Below are 22,903 nucleotides of genomic sequence, written 5' to 3'. Positions count from 1 at the left end.
GCCCAAGCATGTCTATAAATGCCCAAAGACACAGAGAGTCTAGTTCCCAAGGGGCAGAGTCATAGGCGACTGGTGCTGCCCTAGTCGGGGAGTGGGGGGGAACGTGCTCCCCCTGCAACCAGTCTTGCTGACTGTGGGGAAAGGTCCCCTGTGGGCAATCGTGAGGACTGAGGGGCAAGGTTCCCCACTCCCTGGCGATCCCATGATGCCTGATCGCTGTGGTTGAGGGCTGCGAGAGCTGCAGCCACTTCCAGGAGTGGCTGTGGCCACTTCTGGGAACAAGTGCTGACTGATCACTGCAGCCACTCCCAGAAGTGGTCACAGCCACTCCCAGAAGCGGATGCAGTGATCAGCTGGTGTTTGCAAGAGGGGCACTGGTGCTCCTGCCTGCCCATAGCCTAAGCAGTGAGCATGGCTGGTAAGGGGGTGTACTGGCGCTCTCAGGGGTGCATGGGCACCCCCTACGTGTCACCACAGGGCAGAGTATACAGAGTGCTGGAGAGGCCCCACAAAATCAGTGACTGAGTAGAGGCATGGGCATGGCTATGGCTGTGGGGTTGGATGGAAGTCAAAAATACTGCCCCTAAGGCATGGGTTAGGACATGAGTGGTGCCTGACTAGTGTCAGTAGGGTTTGGGGATAGGTTTTGGTAGCAGACTGGGATCCAAACAAGTAGCTTAACTTCAAGTTAGGACATCAGCAGTTGGATTACTCTAGGACTTTGGGGAAGCCTCCCACCCCAATAGAACATTTCCATCAAGATGTGGCAGCTAAGACTGTGATGGGGTACCCAGAGGAGCTGGAGTAGGGCAGGATGATTGTGGCTACTAGGGGCACTGCAGCTGCCCTAGGGCCTATCCCGCCACAAACACAGAGGTTTTTGTCCTTATAACTTTGTATTTCTGTCCATGGTTTAAATGCCAGGTTTATGGGGCATTTAACTATTTCGTAACTGGGCTATCTGCCTGGTTACGTTTAATATGCAAGGTCCTCTCGTCCAAGGCTTATAAAACAGTTATTTTTTTGCTGTCCCTTCCTTCTATGCATTTCCCCCTTCCCTGTTGCCTACCTGCCGCCCTTGATCCCTGAAGAACTCTCCTGTATTCTCGATGACCTGTTCATCTGACAGCTGAGAATATGGCTGCTCTCGGCAAAAAGTGAAAGTCTCCCATAGTGTCACGCCAAATGCCCACACATCGCTGGCTGTCGTGAATTTGCCCTGCATGGAGGAAGCAAAAGTTGATCGGTTCAGAATCACACATGCATGTGTATGCATAGACACATGCACGTATGCACACAGCATCCCTACAACTAGTCCCTCCTCCCTGTTCTTGCAGCCTACCCAAGAGACCACTGGAGACAACAGGACATGTTCTGCTGACCTTATTCATATTCGAGTTGACTCATGATCTTCATGTGAAATTCTCATGGGAAAATTGTCAAGAGAGACAGCTGGATGGAAATGGGACAGAGCCCTCTTTGAGTGCCTGACTGATACAATTACATTTTATGCAAGTATATAATGTGCTATGCCATATCCCTTTGAATGAGACCCTATCTTGATCTGAAGGGACAGAGCATTTACCATACAAGTAGTTAAGCTGTTCTAGAGCCTGTTCTCCTTTTGCCTTCAAAAATCATCTCTTGATTTGCTTTGTTTACTATATACAAAACCACGCTTGGGCATCTCTCTTTTTTGGTTTGGAGATTTCAGCTGGTAATGGCACACTGTTGGGGGTGACTTATGCCTCTTGAACCCATATTGTTCATTGTCCAAACAAAGCCAGCCTCTGGCAAGCTTTGGGACATGTTTGTTTAACCAGACTTTCATTAATGCCATTAAGAGGGGATGGGGTAGTTTTGAAAGCCATGGTCTCATGGCTGTGGTCTCTTGCTTTGTATTTGTGTTGATACAAGATGTTGAGGAGCCTTGGCTTTAGAAGGCACAAATGCAATCTTATATTGGTAAAAAATAAATAATCATAATGAAACAAACCAGGATCTCTCTCTCCCAGGCTGGAGAGAAATCCTGGTCACCTGATCACAGGCAACTAACACTTCAGGCCAAGCTGTCTGACATAAGAATGTGGCTGCACAGTTTTTGTGCTGTGATGTCAGAAAATGACAATAAATGTTTTGTATAGTATATCTAAGTAAATGAACTGCTGCTGCTATAGCCTGACAGATCTTGGATCTGAGCTATTGTACTAAGTTTCTCATTTTTATTCTCTGGTTTGGAAAGAATGTCCACTCAATCTCGTATGTTTAGCTTGGTCCTTGCTTTATTATAAATTACAGTACAATATTTGGCTCCAGTCCAGAGGCTGTGGGTTAGAAACAAGACTGTGTGAGAATTTATTTCAAATGCAAGGAACACGGCTAATCCCTGGCTCCTATCCCTGATAACATGCATCTGGTTTGAAATCTGGATCTAACTAACAAACGGCACTCAGCTACCTCAACTACTGCTGAACCCAATGTTACAGCTGTGCCCAGTACTATGGAGCATCTGCACAAACAGGCTCTATACCCAGACCTCCATCAACCAAGTAGAGAACAGTGTTATGCTAAAGCAAGTAAATCTTTAATCTGTGGGCAACCACAAATTTAATTGATGTTGGTAGGCGTAACAGTCATCTTCCATTCAAACTAAATGAGTATGCTCCACTATTTAGAGGTAGTTAAAACAGTAGGAACCCTTGCCTGAAGCAAGGGTGCTAAGGAGATCTACGTGGGCAAAAGTTGGGGGCAGATTAGACAATGCATACATTTGCAAAGGCGGGGGGTGGGGGTGGCTCTGTGCCCTGTGATTGGCTGTGGCTTGTGCACTTGTACAAGCAGCCACTGACCTATGGCACTCCTTTTTCTCTTCACTCTATGCTGGTGTAAAGTTGTACATGACCCTTGTGAGCCAAATCCTTTCTCTCACTAGGCTATGGTAAGCAGCCCCACCGCCAAAGTCATGTGCTGAGACTGCTCTATCCCAGTGAATCTGCCATCTTAGGCCTCAGCTCTGAGCAGCACTGGACCCTTATTCTATGGGGAGAAGACCAGATCTTCCCAGTGGGTTGTTCTAGCATGCACCACTTGGTGACGGCCTCCTAAGGGCCACTTGGCCATCAAGAATAGACAGAGAGCAGTGCGCTCCAGCTTCCTCCCTTAGCACATGCCTACCTCTTGTGCTTTCCCTGCATTTAGGAGAGGCTGAAACACTCCATTGATTCAAAACATGCAAAAATTGCATCTAAGATGTGGTTTCCTGGGTATCAGTGTTACACAGCAATATATTGTCAAGCATGGATGTGCCATCCCCCATGAGATGCCTACACGATCTCACTCTCACTGGTACACAGGCAAACCTTAAAGAACATGCTTCTTGCTGGCCCACAACTCAAGGGAGCTGGTCCTCTGCACAGACACGTGAGTGACTCACAGCTACTGGTCTGAGGTGACTTGTTCTCTTGTGTCTCCAGTGCCACATGGCAGACTGGCTCTAAGCAGAAACCTCTCAAGCAGCACCCTACCTAGACTCCTGGTGGCCCCGGGCAAACTTTTGGTATTGGGCCCCCCTTCACCAGAGAGAATGATAATAATAATCTGACAACAGAGAAAAATTTACCATTTTCAGGCCCCCTTTCTGTCCAAGCCCCAGGCAGCCGCCTCTGCTCTCCAGCCGTCCTTGGTAGATGCCAAAGAGTAGCCAGAGGGCTGAGCTGAAGTGAGAGGGGCTCCTATTAATGGGCTTGGCAGGCCCTGTTTGAAGGTTAATCTCAGAACATAGGAAATGCTTTGTTTGGGAGAGAATGGGCAGCAACACTTGTGTAGTTTCACCAACAGGTATATACACATTTGAACGGATACTGACAATCCAGCTAGGCCTTTAGCTTGCATTCACTCACTTGTGGGCAGTATAAGACTACAGAAAGGATGCACCATTCTCTTCCTCAAGCCTAAGCAAGATGTCCAGAGAAGATATGGCACCTCTCAGACAAAGGGTGGTGTACCTAGGTTCCCAAGATGGCCACAGCCCCTGTGTAAACACGAAATATGACTGCTGTTTCTCCATCTTCTTTTCATCTGTTTCTCACTGTAGTGCCTCTCCCCATCTGGGGACATCTCTAGACAACTCTAGGCATGAAAAGAAGGTCCTGAACTCTCTGAGAAGCAAGAAATATAGATGCAGAGTGACCCATTCCACCCCCTGTTCTTTCTGATTTTCCAGTGCAGGGGAGGGCAGTGGGCAGGAGAGCCCTGAGACCCACCCCTCCATGACCTCTCAGCTATAAGGGAAGCAGTCAAGGACAGAGGACAATTGAGGCCTGCTCCCAGAAATCTCCTCACCCTCTCCGGTGCCAGTGGCACCCCAACACAGCCACTTACCAACAAAATGCTCTCCCAGGACATCCAGCGAATAGGAAGTACCGCCCGTCCCTGGATTCTGTAGTAGTCCCCGCTGTACAGATTCCGGCTCATGCCAAAGTCCGCTATCTTGATAGTGTAGTTCTTACCCACCAAGCAGTTGCGTGTGGCCAGATCTCGATGAACAAAGTTCAGAGAGGACAGATACTTCATGCCAGAAGCAATCTGAGTGGCCATAAACTTCAAGTCGGTGTAGCTGCAGAGACAGGGAAGGACAAGCAGGGAATGAGGCTGCTGGGCATGTATTTGACCAAATGAGCATAACCAAAACAGGAACAGTTCTGTGAGGTTCAGAGCAGCCTGGCTTATTACAGCACAAATAGGCTTCCTCCTCTGGGGTGACAGAGACATTAATATAGGCTAGAGGAGAAAGCCAGCATGATAATACCTGCATTTCTGCAAAGCAAGGCCTGGGCACTGGGCAGGTCCTGAACAGTGTTAGTAAGGACCCCTCTCAACAGCCTGTCACAGAAGCGGGCAGTCAGGAATGAACATGGCATGGATATCAGTGGGATCTGCCTAAACCCTCACAGGGCATCCACCTCATGCTAAGCCAACCCTAAGTTACAAACTTAGATGGGTTTGGCACATCCCAGGGACACCCAGAGCAATGGCACAAAATGCTGGGAGCACAATGTGGGGGAGTCCAAGAAAAGGAAGTATACTGGACAGAGGTGGAACCACTGGCTGTTCCCTTCCTCGCCCCGCTATACACTCCCTCTCCTGCCCCCAAACACCTGTTACCCCACCCCACTAGTTCTCTTCCTTTTGGCCAACCCAGTCCCACCTCTACCCTCTTCCACCCAGGAACATGTTACCCTGCCTACCCAGAAATCCCAGCTCTTGGCTTACCCCTCAACAAGCACATTATTCCCCACCCAGCTACACCATCTCTCCCTCTTTCTTCTTTCCTACCAGACCCACCCACTCTCCCTAGTCCCCTTTCAGTCACACCTGTTCTTCCCCTTCAGCACAAAAACAGGAAGCAGAGTTGTGTGTACTGAAGAGCCCAGGTCGGAGGGGGAATGGAGCTACCTGACAGTGGGCGCACTGCTGGTGGGGGTGCCCTGGGGCTCATGGCGGGACAGGAACTGGTTGAGGTCTCCGTTCTCCATGTACTCAGTGATCATGCAGAGGGGGTCTTCAGCAATGCACACTGCCAGCAGCCGGATGATGTTGGGGTCCTTGAGTCTCGACATGATCTTAATCTCCTTCAGAAAGTCATTCCTTTTAGAAGCAGAAGCCACATGGACAGACACACACAGACAGAGCCAAACATGCCAGGCACTGGGATTAGTGATATGAAATACAAACCAGGGAATGTAACCACAAAATGCAATTCACACAGCAGTAACGAAGACAGAAGCTCCAGGGGAAATGCTGCTTCTCTGGTGAGCCGCAGAAGATATCCCACCGTAACAGGTCACTCCACAGCAAAAATCCAGGGTGCAGGATCAGGTATTCCCTAGTGTAATTTGTTCATTCACAGAATGTGGGTACTGGGGAGGTATTTGCATTTGTTCCTCCAGAGAATACTAATGACCATGCGATTCAGATATTTCCTTAAACTACAAGCATATGCGCCATCACTAGCAGAACACCCCATGCTGATACAAAGGACTCACTCTGAGTGGGCCCCTTCTATTGTCATGGTACATCTTGTGAGGCACAGGGTAATATTTTCAATAGTGGCAATAGAAGTGAAGAGCTTGTGGCCAGTGTTTACTAGTGACTTAATGGGCTCTTCTGTATGGGCAATGTTCTCACTGAGACTGGAGTGGCTGACTTAAAAGGGTAAACGCACAACTGCCAGGGAATGGAGCTCCATGTGGTGGGCATACCTGGCGTTCTTGTTGGCATCAGCACGGAGCATCTTTACAGCCACCAGAACAGGCTGGTTGGAGCTGACATCCAAAGCAAAATCCTTGTCCATGAACTTTTCCATCCCTTCCACCTCACAGAGATGAACCTAAAGGGAGACAATAAGGAGCATTTACTTTCCCCTGTGGAAATAGACATGAACTGATCAGCAACTGGCTTCCTTTCCCATAGGTAACAGAAATTGCATGGGACCAGATCCTGTTTTCAAGAAGCCCCTTGGTACGAGGCGTACTGCATAGGTTGAGGGGAAAAACAAAGCCAATACAAGACCCTAGATGAGCAGGTCTTCTTCCTTTCTATGCCTCAGAATGGTAACAGTGATAGTCTGAAGCGACAATAGCTACCACCACTCTTATACCCTGGCTCAATGGAGGGACTGTGTTTAATGAATGTTTTCTGCAGTAGTTCATCATCTTCCAAAATACCTGTGATCTACTCCTCAATAAAATGGTTTCTGTGAACACTAGAGGTAAGAGCAGAACAGTGCAGAGCTACACCTGAACTCTGAGACAAAGCAGACCCTCCCACATTCTGTTAACTTAGCCACTCTCAACAAATCGCATTCCCAAAAATGCTTCACCACCTCAAGTTCCTACCAATGACTGATGAATTTTGTTTCATTGCATACCAGGTCCCCTGTTCACTCACACCTGGGTAATTGGCAATGCTCTGTCAGACAAACATCACAGCAACATGCTCCAATTCAAATATCCAGACAAATAAGTAGACTAAAGCTCGAGCCACTTTGGAGCTCTACGCTTAGGAAGTGAGTGATCTTACAGAATGCCCTAAGCTAGGGGTACTCAACCTCTGGCCCTTGGCTAGATCAGGCTTTCTTCCCTGCATTGCTTTCCCACCAGAGCCAACACAGCCAAACAAACCAGAATCTATTTAAGTTTGTATGTCCTCATCCAAACTGTTTAGTTGGACCCAGTCCAGCACCACTGCCCCCACTCATTGAAGGCCAATGGGGTTCCACAAGCGTGTGCCATGAGGGCAAAATTTATGGCACGGGCCAGTGAACAAATTACTACAAAGAAACCTAAGGTATTAACTTAGAGGGTGTTCACTTCTCCATGATAAGTGCCCATGTGTGTGCACTCTTACCCCATGGGAAATTTGAGGTAACTCACCCTACTTCCATTGTGCGGCAAGCGCATTCACACAGGCAGTTATTGTGGTATAGATGACATGCTATAAGTTCACATATCAATTTACCTTGTGGTATGCCCGCGCCCTTAGCCACTAAAACTTTATTATAGGGAATGATGTGGAGAAGGGAAGGATCCTGCCTGACTTTCAGGGCCCAGGCTGATTTTGCAGGAAGTGGGCAATTCTCTGGGCCTTCCAAGTCACTGACTTAAATGAAATGAATTTTTTGTCTGGTTTGGAAGGGGCATCAGTGGGTGCTATAACATTCCAGATGGCATCAGTGATCAACTGCTGCAGGGTATGGGTATAGAGCTTTGTGCTGCCTAAGGAAAATTGAGGTTATGGAACAGTGGACCCAGGTTTCACAAAGCACATGTTGGAAATAAAATTCATCTCATAGCTCCTGTCCTGACATTGCCATAGATGTTGCGTAGCAGGATGGCGTAGTGCAGATAGAACAGAAGGGGCAACCAGGAAACGAGAGGCCCTGGGGTCAGCTTTACCCAGTAGGAAATGCGTTTTAAGTCACCAAGGCTCAAATCCTGTTGTGGAAATCTTGGTTATCGGAGCAGTACAGATCCCAAGAATGGATTTATTCCCAACCCAAATGAGTCCTACATGTTGTTTGGAGCAATATTGACATTAGACAGTATCAAAATTGTTAAAAGGGCCATTTACTGAGCATGACAACCAACATCCCCAATCTCTAGTAAATCAATTACTTGACCGAAGTCAGCTGCTAGGAGATTTTCTATTTTAGGATAACTCTGGAGTGAAGATTTTTTCTTTAACTTCCAGCAAACTTGGAGCTGCTCAGTGTTAAAGCAGCACAATCCTTTCCCTCAAAAGTCAGCTAAATTGGCAGGAAAAAAAATCCCATCAGAAAACAGAATTTCTGTCATGAGAAATTCTGAAATTTCAAAATTTGTTTCCGTCTTAAGTTGGGATGAAAAAAAATGTTCATTGGAAACATTAAAATGACCTACAATTAGTTTTCATAATGGCTAAACATTAATGTAATGTAACGTAACTTAACATAATAGACAAAATGAAACTGAAGGGGAAAAATGGAATAAAATGAAATGAGAAAGTTCAAAAAAATCCATTTTGATTTCAAATCATAGTTACATTTCATACAGTAAGTTTCATTTAGAAATTGAAGCATTTCTGGAAAATATTTTGATTGGAAAAAAAATGAAATACAATTTCCCAACAGAAAGCTGTTGTGTCAATTTTTTTCAAGAAGCTCTACAAATCCTGCATTGGCAGAAACCATGGAGAAAAAAAACTTTGGCCAATGCAACAGGAAAACAGATTGTACTTGATTAGTCTTTCACTGTAAGACATATTTTCCAGACCACAAATCATTCTTGCAGTTTTTTTCTGGTCCCTTTCCAACCAGTCAACATTCTTTTTTAACTTCTGGACAGCAAAATCAGTCACAGAAAATAGTGAATCTGTTTGTGAATTTAAAGAATTATTCATTATTTGCACATCTATTTAATGAGGCAAGAACTATTTCATTTGTAGAGTGGTAAAAAAGAAAAGCAAATGTTTGGTTGGCCTAGAACAGGAAGACTGCATGAAGAGGTTATTAATTTCCACCAGTGCATTGGAAGGTATGTCTTCTCATCACTGTCACTTCCACATCCTTTTATGTCTCATACAAGAACGCTTATTTTCTATAGCGCCACACCCTTAGCTCCAGATTGAGGCACTGGTTCAGCAATGACTGACAAGAACAGACACATGCTAATAAATAACTCACTTCCCTTCCCAGAGCATGTACCTGGGCCTTGTGGCTGTTCCATCTACACAGTAGCCTAAACTCAGCCCGTTTAGCTTTCAAGATTTGATAGCCCCTCAGCCCCAACCAGTCTATGTGTAGATCTGTTCCAAGGGTGAAATTACACATTACACTTGGACCATATTAAGCGTGCTTCAAATGTAAGCATCCACATGTTAAAGCTCATTAACTCATGATAAGTGCCATCTGAGCATCTCAAAGTTATGCCATTTCAGGCATAGGTTAACTCTGGGGCTGTGCTACTTAGCTCGTGTTGGGCTAACTTCTTTCTGTTCCACAGAGATAAAATGAGCAATTCAGTCCTCCAGCATCCCAAGATATGTTGCTTCCAGTCTCGTCCTACCCAGAGCAGAAATAGGTGTCCTGGCTCCTAGCCACACCCCTGCTTGCCAGCCCTCCTGTGACAAGTCAGAGCTGTGCAGGCAAGAATGATGTTAGCCCTTAACTTGTAACTGCTCACAGAGGATCTAACTCTAACACCACTTATCATTCCTCGGATTTAGTATGGTCTAAGTGTAATGCATAATTTCACCCTAAGGAAAACCTTCCCATGAATCACCAGGAAGCTCTCACCTCTTTCAGCACCAGAGAATATCCTTCTCAGAGTGGAAGAAAGCCATTGTCACTGGTTGTTCTACCCTGCAGCCTAGCCTGGGAGCAGACACGGTCTGTAGTGAATGTAAAAGTAAACACTGGCTCACTCACCTCCCCAAACTGGCCTTCTCCAAGCTTCTCCTTGAAAGTCAGTAGTTTCCTAGGGAACTCCTCAACAGCCACATCCTTGCCTGAGAGCAGGTCCATGGTGATGGCTGGCACGGAGTAGGTGTTACTGCCTGTCACTCCCTGCAGATTCACAATGTCTGCCTCTGCGTAATGAGGGACCCCCTCAGGGCCATTGGCTTGGGCTGGTTTGACAACACCACTGCAGCCTGGGAAGAAAAGAGCAATGAGAATAGCTCTGCTATAGAGGGACTCTTCCCTGGAGCCCAGTCACACAGAAAATGTCCCAGACCACCTGCTCTCCCAGGCTCCTGGAGAGGGTGGATTAGACTTTAAGGGAGGTTTACAGGGGTCTGAGGCCTATTCAGGCTTCTCAGTTTTCTGAAAACTTCCACCAAGTTTCTGGACCAGGTTATGGTGCATGCCACAGATGGTGCAAAGAAAAGCCAGGAGCATTGAGAACATGTGCCACCTGCTCAGAAAGCAACCATAATGCAGCTGGGGATGACAGCTCCTCTGGGAGCAATGAAGCTGGACTGCCACTGCTTCCCTAGAGGGGATCTCTCCATGCACAGGGACAGGGAAATGGCTAAAACTGTAACCACAGGAGTGCTGGGGGAGAAGGTTCTCAAGCTGCAGGACTTTATTTTAACTCCCCTGCTTGCTTCTCACCTGCCTCCTCATCTCCTGGTGCAAACTCTGGCAGCTTGCGTATAAGCCGTGAAGGCTCCTGGTAATCCGGGCCCAGGGGGAATATGCGGTCGTAGGTGGAGTTGGACTCCTGTTCGCTGGATGAGGAGGAGCGGTTGTGGTTGAACATACTGGATTCGCTGGGCAGGGAAAGGCTGACTGTCATTTCATCATCCAGCATCCGTCGAGAAGCCTGAGAAAGGAACATGGAAGGAAAAAATGTAGGGATAGACTGATGGACATTCCCACACTCTGGGCAGAGAGACAAGCCTACAAATCAAACCAGTCAGATGCACCAAGTTGGCAAAAACACCACATTGGACAGACTGCATCTGAAATATGGCTTTTCCAAAAGCTGGGAGAATCAGTTTGAGAATGGTTTCTCAAGTCAGAAGGGTCTGGCAGAGAAGGTTCTGCTCTTCCTTTTTTGTATAAACTGCAACACTCCTGCCAAACATGAAAAAAAACCCACTTCCCAGTGGGAAGATCCAGTTCCTCAGCAGCTCAGATGAAATTCAGTCTGAGCAGAGCTGAAGCAAGTCTGTGTACTGGTCTCTAGCTCACATGGGCTGTAAATAGTACTTGTCCTTCAGCAAGAGCTCTGCACAGGGATGAATCTCACCCCAGCGAAGCAGACCCTATTGTCAGGGAAGTGCTGATGTCACCTGTGATTTTGATAAGCAGCCCTGGGAAGAAAGCCCTAGGGTGTAGAGAAACCTTACACAACAAATGACTGAGCTTGCCTCACCTTCTCCAGCATCTTCTGCCAGAACTGCCTCCAGAGGATGATGACAATGATGGCCACTAGAATAAAAATTATGGCCACCAGGCAGCCAATCAGGATGCGAGTGTTGCTGTCATCCACTTTGAGGGTTGGGTCTGTTGGGAGGAGAAAAAGAGCAGGCGTTGGCTATTGCCAAGGACAAGAATCTCAGATCAAGCATAGGTTGGGTTGTAGGAGCACTCAGTTGCAGGGTGGCACTTCTGCCCCTGGGCTCCCTGCCACACACCACGCCTAGATCATGAGTTAACCTATGATCTATGGCAGCGCAAAATTGTACATCTCTGATTCACCTTCCATCCATGACACCTCACATGCCACAGTGCTGGCCAGCAACAGTGCACCTTTGCTGGCCAGTACATTGGGGGTACACCTACCTATTCCTATTCATTGGGGTATACCTACCACCACTATTCCTCACCTACCTGCACATGGGGAGCAGCAGCCCTGTGGAGCCTCCCCTTGGCCTTGTACATTGACTGGTGAGGTGACTGGAAGGCACAGATGCACAGGACAAGAGATAATCCTGCCTTCAGTGACTGTCTCTGTGTGGTGTCCTGGTGCACCCACACTATTGACCCTTTCCACGGTGGCATGAGCTATGGAACCAGAAGGTTCACAATCACGAGACTGAAGTTAACATGAACTCCCTGATCTCTAGACAGGTGTGCCCATCACCAGGCTGTATGTGTCTCTTGTGGTATAAGCCCAAGCTGCCAGCTGCAGCTAGGCTCTTGGCTAGACTTTATAGCACTCCGGAAATTCGTTGGGAGCTTCTTTTTAATGAAAAGGGAAACATTTGATGTGCTGAATCTGAAATAGCATGACCTGGTCACAGTACAGTATGTCCTAGGCCTTTTATTTCACTCATTGTATGCTGTTCCTGCCCCTTTGCCTTCTGCCCTGACCATACATAACTGTCAGAAGAAGCCACGTACCATAAGTAGTTGGAGCCACGGGTGACTCGGGGGGCACACCGGAGTTGTTGTACATCGCCGCGTCTGGTAAGAGACAACATCAAGAAAAGTATGGTGAAGCTTGCAAACCTATGCAAGCTTGGTGGATGAGTTTATTATCACAGAGGGATGTGGCTGCATGTCCCTAATGAGGAACCGGTATGGAATCATGGTTAACAGGACTCAGCAGCATCCAAAACCCAAAGACTCCCCACATACATCCCCCATCAGAGGCACTAGCAGAAGAACTTTCTATCTGTCCCCTGGGTACAAGGCTCAATTTTCACACCCTGTTCCTTCCCAGAATGAATCATAACTGCTGGTACCTCAGTAACATCTTCAGGGACTAGGCCCCCCTCAGTGTCCTAACACAACTGTCCTCACCTCTCAATTCCATTGGCTGCCAAACCCATCAAAGGACATACATACACCTCTACCCTACGAGCTATTCAACTGCACAACTCATTGCCTCAAGAAGTCACTAGGGTATATCCCCACTGTGTCCCCAGGATTTCCCAGCAGAGATGCTTCTGATAATGCCCTGCCTACTCAATGTTCCTGCTTGCACATGCCAAACCTGGATATGCAGCAGTAAATGTCTAAAGGGGGCATTCACACTGGCCACTATCAAGCAAAATGGAGACAGAGATCTTTGGAGTGGCTGTAGGGAGATGCTCCTGGTGTATCTTCCTCAGCATGTATCTGTGTCTAGCGTATGCAAGCAGTAGGCAGGTAGGCAGGGCATGCTCAGGAGCATCCCTGCTGGGACACATGGAGGACATGATGTAGACATATGCATAGAAGCCAGGAATTGAGGAGAGTTAAGGCAGGGATTTGATATGCATAAGGAAATCATAAATGCCACATGTCTATCCAAGTTACTGGCAAAAAGTTTTGGAAGAGACATCAAAACTCTTGTTGGAGAGCAGTGTGAAAGATGTAGGAGCAGATTATCCCGTGTCTGCCTCTTCAGGAGTCTGATACCAAGCTCTGCGGCATTTGAATCTCCTCCTCCCTCACTTCCTTGGCCTATGCAGTATGACCACAAAATACCCATCCTCCTTGCCCTTTATTTCTCATTGCCAGTACCTGACTGGAAGGTGATCTCACTGAACATCATCCAGGTGTCAGCAAAGTAAAACTGGCACTTGATGGCATTAGCCATGCGGTGGAGCAGAGGCACAGTGACAAAACGTGCACTAGGGTTGACGTCATCCAGCACCAGCACTGAGGAGATGGCATTGGGCTCCCATTCATTGGCATCCGAGCGGAAATAGCACTGAACCTCCTTGAAGATCTTCACTCCTTTGGCAAACATGTTGTTACAGTGCACCTGTGGCAGCAACAGAGAAGGCTAAATGAGTGTCATCTTGACACAGGCATGTGGCATTCAACAGCCAAAGTAATTCCCCATTGGACTTTGAGATAGTTTCACAAAAGGAATAAAATACTTATTGTACCCTCTTCTCTTCCCTTGCTCTCACCCTGGCCTAGAAACCCTTAACACGTGTCCACAAGGACCAGCTGCAATGGGATGCTTCATCATCTCAGGAGGCTTGGATCTGTCTCAGGTCATAGATGAGGACAGTGTGTGGTCTCATCCCACTCCCTCACAAGCAGTTCATAGTGGTACTGCCATTATAGGTAGTGACAGCTTGTTAGGTCTCCCAAGGACAGGGATGGTAAAGTGGGACAGCAGGTCAGGGGGTATCTGGGCAGTATCTGGGGCTATAGAGTTAACAGTGCAGCTGGCTGGGACTGAGGAGAACAGCAGGGGTATAAGGGGCAGCATTGTTTGCACAGACGCTACCTGCAAAATGTGTTGAGTTTTGTCTAATTCATGCTCACCCTCTAACACAGGTCAGACTATATCTCAGACCCCAAGACCTTGGCATTTTGAGAGGTGCATGGCAAAGTGAGAGCCCTGCTGCCTCTCCAGAGTGTGCCTTCTCCAGGAAGGCATACACTGAGGTAGGGTATACCAAGAGCCAGTACTCATATCACTAAAAGAAGAGCCCTCAGGGCTGCAGACCTTCATGGTAGTAAAGTTCCTGATCCGGTCAAATTCAAACATGATTTCGATGTAGCCACTGGTGGTACTCTCATTGCGCCACCCCACATAGTCATAGCCAGGCCATACATGGTACTCATGGGTCTCAGTGAAGTCATCCAGCCCCGAGACCCCATCTGTCAGCTGGCCCAGTCCTTCTGTCATGCTGCCAGACACAAGGGAAGGAAGCAACAGAGCATGAGTCTCTTCTGGAGTCCACAAGGAAGCCCTCCAGCTCTTGGCCCTTCCTCCCTTCCCATCTGAAACACCTGATGCCTGGAGGAATTTATCACAAATACTTGTAAAATAGGAGAGAGGGTTTTTCAGAACAGCTATGCCTCCACACCCAGGGCAGCCAGGACACATGGGGCAATGTGGGGCACCACCATGCCAATCACAGTGGTATGATCAGCCACCTCAGTGGTGACAGCTACTTTTATGCCCCCGTTACTCGCCCCCACAAAGGCAGTGCCCAGGGCTGCTGCCCTGGTCACACCCTCTCAGTTATGCTACCGTTTAACTTCTTAAAATAGTGAAACTGTAAATCTCTCTTTCTCCACTGAATCCTCTGAGACCCAGTTTCAGTGCTGGGCTCCCACGAACTGAATGGTATTGTAGAGGTATCTAGGAGTACCAGATACACACATCCAGCTGTGTGCCATTAAGGAACTCGGACAGACAGAAAGCCAGACACGGGCCTTTGTTTTATTTATCTCAAGCTGCGTGTACTTTTATCTCGCATCTAAGGAAGAGTATTTGGTACCTGAAAGCTCGCCTATATGTCTTCTCAGCTATACAGCTGGTCAAATAAAATATATCACCGACAAGATTTTTTGTCTCAGATGAGACAGGCAGGCACTTTTGAAAAATTGATGGCAACATGTCATAACCCAACCCCCACCTGTTCCCAACTCCCCTGTGCCTGCCACTTGCCAGGCAAGACATTCTCTGGGCGCTCACCTGTACCCAAAAGCTCCATCATAGACAGAATCATTCAGGTAAATGACTGCGCCACCAGGAAGGACAAACTGCTGTCCGGCAGGAGCATTGTAGGAAACTAGCCCATCTGCAGGAGGAGAAAAGGGAGTTGCTGCTCTTACCAAAGGAACAAAGTCTTCCTCAGTGGGGTTTGCAGTCATTCACCCAGACCAATACAGATGACATCCCACACCCAGCCTGAGAGCTTGATACTGTAGGTCTGGATCAAGACCTCCCTCTTGAGTTCAGAAATGGGAAAACCACTTCTGTGCAAGTTTCCCCCAAAATGCATGGAAGGGGAAGGCTGGGCAGGCTGACATAATAGGGCTGTGGAAGTGATGTGTCAGAGGCATGCATCAGGGCCAAGAAGCATTTCCCTCACAACCACACATCCCCAGGAAATCCAGGCAGGAAGATGAAGACAACTGTGTCTCCCTGCTTTACTCTCCAATAACATACACTTTGTGCACTAGGTTGCATCAGATGCCGTCAGCACAAGATCCTACTGCCACAAGGAATGTTCTCCTTGCACTAGAAATTCCCCTGGATGTCTGTTCCTCTGGGTGCCATACCCCAGGGGGAATACAGGCTCCCTCAGAATGCTCCACTTACCCAGCCACACGCAGCCATAAAGCTCCACCCGCAGACAGACATTCATGGAGTGGTCGGTGACTGGGATGAAGCGGACAAAGCGCGCGATGATGGGGGGCTCCAGGTCCTTGAGGACAATGTCATAAGGGTTGGTGTTTCCATCCAGCACCTGAGCACAATGCAAACAGAGCAACCGAGGGTCACTGGGAAAGACAGGGAGGAAGGGGGCTGCTTTTGCATCCCTGTAGGTCCTGGAGCAGGGCAGATGTCCTTGTTTTCCATCTCCCTGGAGGAGATGTGTTAACACAGGCTGTGTCCTGCTGCTCTTTACCTTTTGCGTTAGATTTGGCATCTCTGTGCCAGGCACAACTCTCTCTCACATGAATGCACATGTGTGCGCACACATATATTTTTATATACAGGGCTTTGCTGTTTCTTCCTACAGGCACAAGGACTGGCAACAGACATGCCCACACCAAAAGCTAAGTACATCCCCCCAGCACTAGTCTACAAGGAGCCTGCTTACACTGCACTGTGTAGCATTAGCCTGGTGGTCGCAAGGAGAAGAGGCACAGCCCAAGAACTGCTAATGCTCTTTGCCACCATCTCTTCCAACAAGCACCATGCACTCAACATCCCAGCTGGTCCCAGGCTGCACTGCTTTAGGTCTGAATTTCAGCAAAATGGGGCATACCCAGGCTGGCAGGTACAGTGATGCTTGGCCCACCCTGGTGCTGGGTCTGCTCCATGGAGATCTGTATATACCAGTGCATCAACACCCAGCTGGCTGGTTATGACTGAGTTATACACAACACTTGCCTTCCCCTGTAAGCTTGTCTTCAGGAGGGTGGGAGCCCTGCAGAGGAGATCCTCTTAGGCTCCCCATCTCCTTACCTGCTTCCCATGTCGGTTCCTCCAGGAAATCCACCGTGTGCCATCCCGACTATAATTGATCTTATACATTGGTGCAAACTCATTGCCATGGCCACCAGCATGCCGACCTTGGGTCCCCACCAGAGTGATAAAATGCAGGGCATGCAAATCAATCTGGAGGAACTCCTTGAGGTCGTCCGGCTCCACTGGGATCTCTGGACACCAGGCACCATCTCCTTCTTCTGAGTCTAGCCTAAAGCAGTGCAGGGTGAGGTGGGAAGACCAAGAAGGAGAGGGAATCACTTCCAGAGACAATTGAAACCAGACCTTCCCCTGCCTCCTCCCTGGGTTATATCACTTGCTCTGGCCACAGCTAAACCCAGTTAAAGCAAACAAGAACAGCAAAGCACCATGGTTACAGCCCCTGAGGATGTTCAGCAATGCAAGAGCTCCACACCCTGGGGTTATATCAAGCAACCCGTATCTGCTGCACTGCAAGGGACCCAAACCCATCCGTGCCTACACTGACTCTTCATGCCACATGCCCTCACCTTCCATACTTGGCAGCTGTGGATTCAGACCACTGGCTGGAGGCAGAGATGTCCTCGTCCGGGATGTGGCCACCTGACATGCCCAGGGGGTAACGGCACACACCTGAAATGAGACAGAACTGAGCACTGAGCTTCTGCTAAGCATGGTCAGCCACTCCTCTGGTTCTCTGCAAGAAGCAGGGCACAGTGATTTCAATGATCTCATTCTGGAAGCAGGCCAGGCAGGATGCAGGCGGCTTGCTGTTATCTGTATGATGTTCTTGATAAGAGGACCCCTCTGATCCTGGAAAGTGTAAACGGGGAAACAGTGGGCAGTAGTAGGATGGAGATATGACTTCTATATATGGCACTAATGAACACAGTGGATAGGAACTGTCACCATGGCTCATCTTAGCCAGGGCCCTATCTTTGATCAAGACTGGTACTGGATATTTCAGAGGAATGTGTAGGAAAAGTTGCAGCAGGCTGGGATAGGTTATATATACTGATGTATACACATCCTTCTGACTCCACTGGGTAGAGGTTACCATAAGCTCTGAAGAGTGATGGGTTTAGTGCCCTTCTAAAACTCTGACATGCTCCCTGTTTATAAGCAGACTGCTGGAGAGTCTCATTATCCGTGGTAGCCTCCATTCATCTTTTGGTTTCAATAATATTTTGTGGCTATGAGTTCTATAGGCTAAGTAGGTCTTGTGTGAAGAAGGATTTACTTCTGGGGGTTGCAGTCACTGCCTTTCAGTTTCGTGGACAGATACTTTGTGCCTGTGCCAAGAGAGGATCAAGAAGGGTACCTGATCTGCCCTTCCTGTGCTGTACATTATAATAGATACTATAACCAGAATCTGTGTTATTTATCTCCTCTCCAAAGTAAACAAACTTATTCATTTAAACTTCCTCTCATCTAAATTTTTCCAATCCCTGAATCATTTTTTTCATCATGTCTTAGCCCAGTTTTATTCTGCCGTGTTCCCACTGTGGTTCACAAGGATAGGCGAGGCTGCAGCACTGTCTTCTGCAATGGCATCACAGTAATTTTTCCATCTCATTTTCCAATCCATTGCTCATGCACTCTAACAGTTTTGTTTCCTCTTTGGAACAGAGGTTTTCAACAAGCTAGCCACAAAGATGCGCAAGTGAGCTCTTTACTGGATACAGCATCCACTTTTGTTGGCCACACTTGGAAAAGGTTGTTGAAGAATAGCAGATGGTTAAGGAAGAGTTACAAGAATAATCTGTGCTCTGAAAGGCATCTTTCATAGTGAAAGACAACAGAGGCTCTATTTATTTATCTTATGGGATAGCAGCCTGAAAACAACTTGTTTCCTGTTCAGAAGTACCTAGATGGAAAGGCAATTTCAGAAAGCAGAGGGCTTGTCAATATAGTGGACAAAAGTGGAACGGGATCCAGTGGTTGGAAGCTGAAGTTGGCAAAGGTCAAACAGGAAAGAAGGTGCAAATTGTTAACGGTGAGGGAAACTGACAGGGTTGGGGGACTTCCCCCTCACTCCCAGGGTGGGATTTGCAAAAGCACCTTACTGAGTTATCACTTGGATCTTTAAATCAAGATAGTAGACTGCATCTTTTAAAAAGAGATATCTAGTCTCCACCACTAATGCCCTGTACTAGCAGCAGAAAACATATGGGGAAGATCTGGGGCCTGCATTAGGTAAGAAGCCTGGTTAAGTGCTCCTAGTGGGACTTGATAGTTTAAAATCCATGAAACCCTTCACTTCTGGGTCCTTGAGATCAATCAAGCCAAAATACCCATTCCCTAAGGTTTATGTGTAATAATCCAAGGTATAGCAGTGGGCACGGGTATGATGGGTATGGCCTAATTTCTATTCCTATGGGGTTGGGTGCCCATAAAACCAGTAATTGTCTTGTCCCACCCCCCGTCCCTGTCCCCCCCATTCCCTTGGTAGTATCAGGAGAGAAGGCAAGGACCAAAATGGCCATTAGATAGCCATCACCCCTTGAGGTAAAGTGTGTTGGCAGGAGGTGTGGTAGGAAAAAGAGTGAAGGAGCTAGCTGGCAGCTGGCATGGCTCTTGTCTATGCTGTCCTTGTTCAGAGAATAAACAGGGGTTTCAGTCTCTCAGGGCTCTCACTCCAGCCACTTTTTTCCCCAGAGGTAAGTTCACTTTAGAAATCATCCCTTTGCTCTAATGGACTGTCATCCTGTACTACCTGCCCAAAAGAAACAAGAGACAAAAATCCGTCAAGCGAATTGAGCATGTCACCTCCTGAAGACAGCACCACAGCTTTCAATTAAAACCCTCCCCAGTGCTCTGCAGCAGGTAGCACCTTCTGGCTTCCCACTCCACAGTGGGTTGGTTTCCTCCCACTTCCTTCCAGAGGCTGCATTTACTCCTCCGTCCAGGAGTGGAAAAGTACCCACTGCCTAGGGCTGGTGGCTGTGGCTCGAGGCTTGCTGTGTCCCATGTGAAGCAGCCTGGTCCAGGAGCAGTGGTAGATACAGCCCAGCTTTCCAGGAGTTATTTTTTCATGCTTAGCTGCCAAGAGTGCTACTGAAAGAGTTGCTTGTTCGGAGATGTTTACTGTCTCACCACTGGCTCCAGCCGCAAAGCTCCCTCCATAAACTGCCTCCAAGTAAACACATGCACACAAGCCAAAGGGAAGAGATGAGGATGTAGCAATAGGATTTAAAGCCAAAGCAGCCCCCAGATTCCTACAAGGTAGAGACAGTTGCCACCCTTAGCTTTAATAAAAGGCATGGCTAAAAAAAGACTACAAATCCCAGCATGCAGTGTTCCCTCTGGAGCTATGTGAATATTTACATTCCCAAGGCCTCCTGGAAGGAGAGGCCAAGCAAGGGGACTATGAACAGTCCCTGAAGCAGATGCATCAGTTTTCACGCTGATTTTCAATTAGTGCACACAAAGCGAATGTGCTGGGATGGAGAGGGGAAAGCAACATGACCGTGTTTTGGGTGTATGAGTCAGTACTGACAGAGAAACTACTCGGGGATGTTTTGCAACATTGCCAGCCCCTAGCATTCAAAAATCATGAGTCAGGCACCCAGAAATTCTGAGATTTAATACTTGTGGGGTTCTTTTTATTTGGCTTTCTGGTTTCTGAGCCTTTAGGCAACCTTCAGTTCAGGTTTTCAAGTTTTTCTCCACAACACTGAGCACCAGAAATCTTTATTATTAACACAAGCCTTGAAACTCACTATTAGAAGCACTGAAACGGACAGTGCTGTGGTATCAGCAGTCCTGAAATGGACTAGCTCCTCTTGCATTTAAGGCAACTATTAAAAAGTTTCAAGATTTCTGTTACAAGCTTTAAAAATGAAGGAAGACAGCAGCTATACAACTTCTTTGTTTCTATCATTTGCAAGATTTCTAATAGCACCTTTTAACACTTACATCTTCAGTGTTTTTGGCACCCTTCAGTAGAGCACAGTAAGTTACAAAGTAGGTAGAAGGGTCTGGAATAGGGGTAGGCAACCCTCGGGCACGGGTGCCAGAGCATGGCATGCAAAGGCATTTTGCTTGGCACATGAGTCTCAGGGCAGAGGACAGGGAAGGGGCTGGGACTGTGCTACCACAAGACGGATTAGGCCCCTTGCGGCTCCCGCACTGTCATGACAACATCTTACAAGTTGAGGCTGCGGATGTTTTGGGCACTCTGCCCAAAAACATTACTGACCCCTGGCCTGAAAAATACTTAACGCTTAACCAATATGAAGGTAACTGACATCTGTTATAACTGGGACTGAGTGCTGTTCAGTTAAGCAAATTATGCACTTACTCAGTATGCTAAGTGAAATGCACTGAAGGCACTGCAATCCAAAAAATCTCAAGACAAGCACATTTCAGGCTGTCAGAAAGGGTATCTTTACCGGCCTCTTCAAGGTAGCAACTGCTGGGGTGAGCTGCAGGCAGTAATTAACAGTTGACAGCAGTGCTACATGGTTGGTTGATCTAGGAAGGAAGTGAAGGTGAAAGCTGAATAGCAGAGGGAATTTTGCAAGGCATAATGTAAATATCTACACCGGAATTTATGCGCCAATGCACTCTCGACAGTCTAGCTTTGATGTCCACGTGGGACTGAGGGATGGAAGACTTGGTTATCATTTCTCATCTGAAAGACAGCACCTCCAGCAACCCAGCTGGTCCCTACCTGGACTGAGCCAGTAAGAAGAGAAGAATTGGATAAATCAATAGTGCAAGTCACAGCAGTGCCTGAGCTATCCTTGGAGATTTTCCATCCAGTTGCTGACCAAGCCTGGATCTGGTTAAAACAGTTATCTGCTCTGATATCGCAACTTAAAGGGTATGGCTGCAAAACTCACCAGAAGTCAGAAACCAGCCCTCTTTTATGGGACCAGTTCATCTGTTTGGACCCACTAAAAATGTCCAACTGGGCCAGACAAACCCAAGACTGTATCAAACAGAAGTCTTCCTGTAAAAAAGGACCAGGTCCTGGAGAATCATTTTGATGGTTTGCAGAATCCACAGAGAAATTCTTCTCCATTGTTGGGACTGGCTCTTGAACATATCAAGAACCAGAAAAAGCCTATTGTAAAACCCTGATGGAAACCAGTTCCTCTACTGAGCCCAAGGGGACTGGATTTCACTTCTGGGAAGGCCATCAGGAAAAGGGATTGAGCCTGTACTTTATTGATACTCTTTTCTTGCTTACATCAAAACTGTTTTAAAAGGCTTCAAATGACACCAGCTCTGACTAGGGGCCAAGCGTCTGTCAAAGTCTTTCATGAAGCAAGCCTTAGTCCAAAACCCTACCAGCCAAAAAAAGTAGCTGGCACCAAGACAGAACAATAATAATAATCAGCCATCCTATTTTTCCCTGCTCTAAACCTTAAATGAAAGCTGGACCACTTGGAACAAAACATATAAAGGCCTCTATTCAAAGGCTCAGGCTCCATGTGCCACAGCAGATAATCACAAGGCAAATATGTTCAGGGAGCACAGGCTCCTCTCTGGGTATGGACAGATCAAAACATCCACCAGGAATAAGTGCTCGTGCTCAGGAGAGAACTGGGATTCTATTGGTCAGAAATGGGATGCACAGGCAGAGCTGTGGCAACATGCAAGGGTGGGTAAGCAGGGCATGCTGTGACCCAAGGTAAAAAGGCCCTGGCAGAGTCACAATGACATACAGGGGGCTACAAATAAGGAGCAAGGCACACTAGTAGAGCTACTGTAGGGACAATATTTGCCCAGAGATATGGTGCCTGACACAGCATGGCCAGTGGTAACAGAGTTCATCTGGCATCTCTAAGCCAATAGTTTCATAGTTTCATAGTTTGTAGGGTCGGAAGGGACCTGAGCAGATCATCTAGTCCGACCCCCTGCCATGGCAGGAAAGAGTACAGGGGTCAAACAACCCCAGCAAGGTGTTCATCTGACCTCCTCTTAAAAACCCCCAGGGTAGGAGCCTGCACCACTTCTCTTGGAAGTTGGTTCCA

General features: G+C 47.5%; 1 protein-coding gene across 1 annotated transcript in view; it reads right to left on the bottom strand.

Annotated features, from left to right (window-relative positions):
• DDR2 (discoidin domain receptor tyrosine kinase 2) overlaps positions 1–22,903 on the bottom strand; it is a 247,325-nt gene that overhangs the window by 144,026 nt on the left and 80,396 nt on the right. The window contains exons 3-16 of the mRNA XM_019502008.1: positions 17,450–17,552; positions 16,920–17,151; positions 16,047–16,194; positions 15,417–15,522; positions 14,439–14,622; positions 13,496–13,739; positions 12,389–12,451; positions 11,418–11,548; positions 10,652–10,862; positions 9,965–10,188; positions 6,261–6,388; positions 5,455–5,646; positions 4,381–4,615; positions 1,070–1,219 (exon numbers count right to left, since the gene is read on the bottom strand). Of these exons, the coding sequence (XP_019357553.1) occupies positions 1,070–1,219; positions 4,381–4,615; positions 5,455–5,646; positions 6,261–6,388; positions 9,965–10,188; positions 10,652–10,862; positions 11,418–11,548; positions 12,389–12,451; positions 13,496–13,739; positions 14,439–14,622; positions 15,417–15,522; positions 16,047–16,194; positions 16,920–17,151; positions 17,450–17,552 (2,351 nt within the window). The remainder of the gene's footprint in view (positions 1–1,069; positions 1,220–4,380; positions 4,616–5,454; positions 5,647–6,260; positions 6,389–9,964; positions 10,189–10,651; positions 10,863–11,417; positions 11,549–12,388; positions 12,452–13,495; positions 13,740–14,438; positions 14,623–15,416; positions 15,523–16,046; positions 16,195–16,919; positions 17,152–17,449; positions 17,553–22,903) is intronic.

This window comes from Gavialis gangeticus, unplaced genomic scaffold (assembly GCF_001723915.1).
Source record: "Gavialis gangeticus isolate Ggan-Ray unplaced genomic scaffold, GavGan_comp1, whole genome shotgun sequence".
NCBI classification, from domain to species: Eukaryota; Metazoa; Chordata; order Crocodylia; family Gavialidae; genus Gavialis; species Gavialis gangeticus.
The sequence above is the reverse complement of the archived record's forward strand: the minus strand, read 5'-3'. Positions and strand labels throughout refer to the sequence as shown.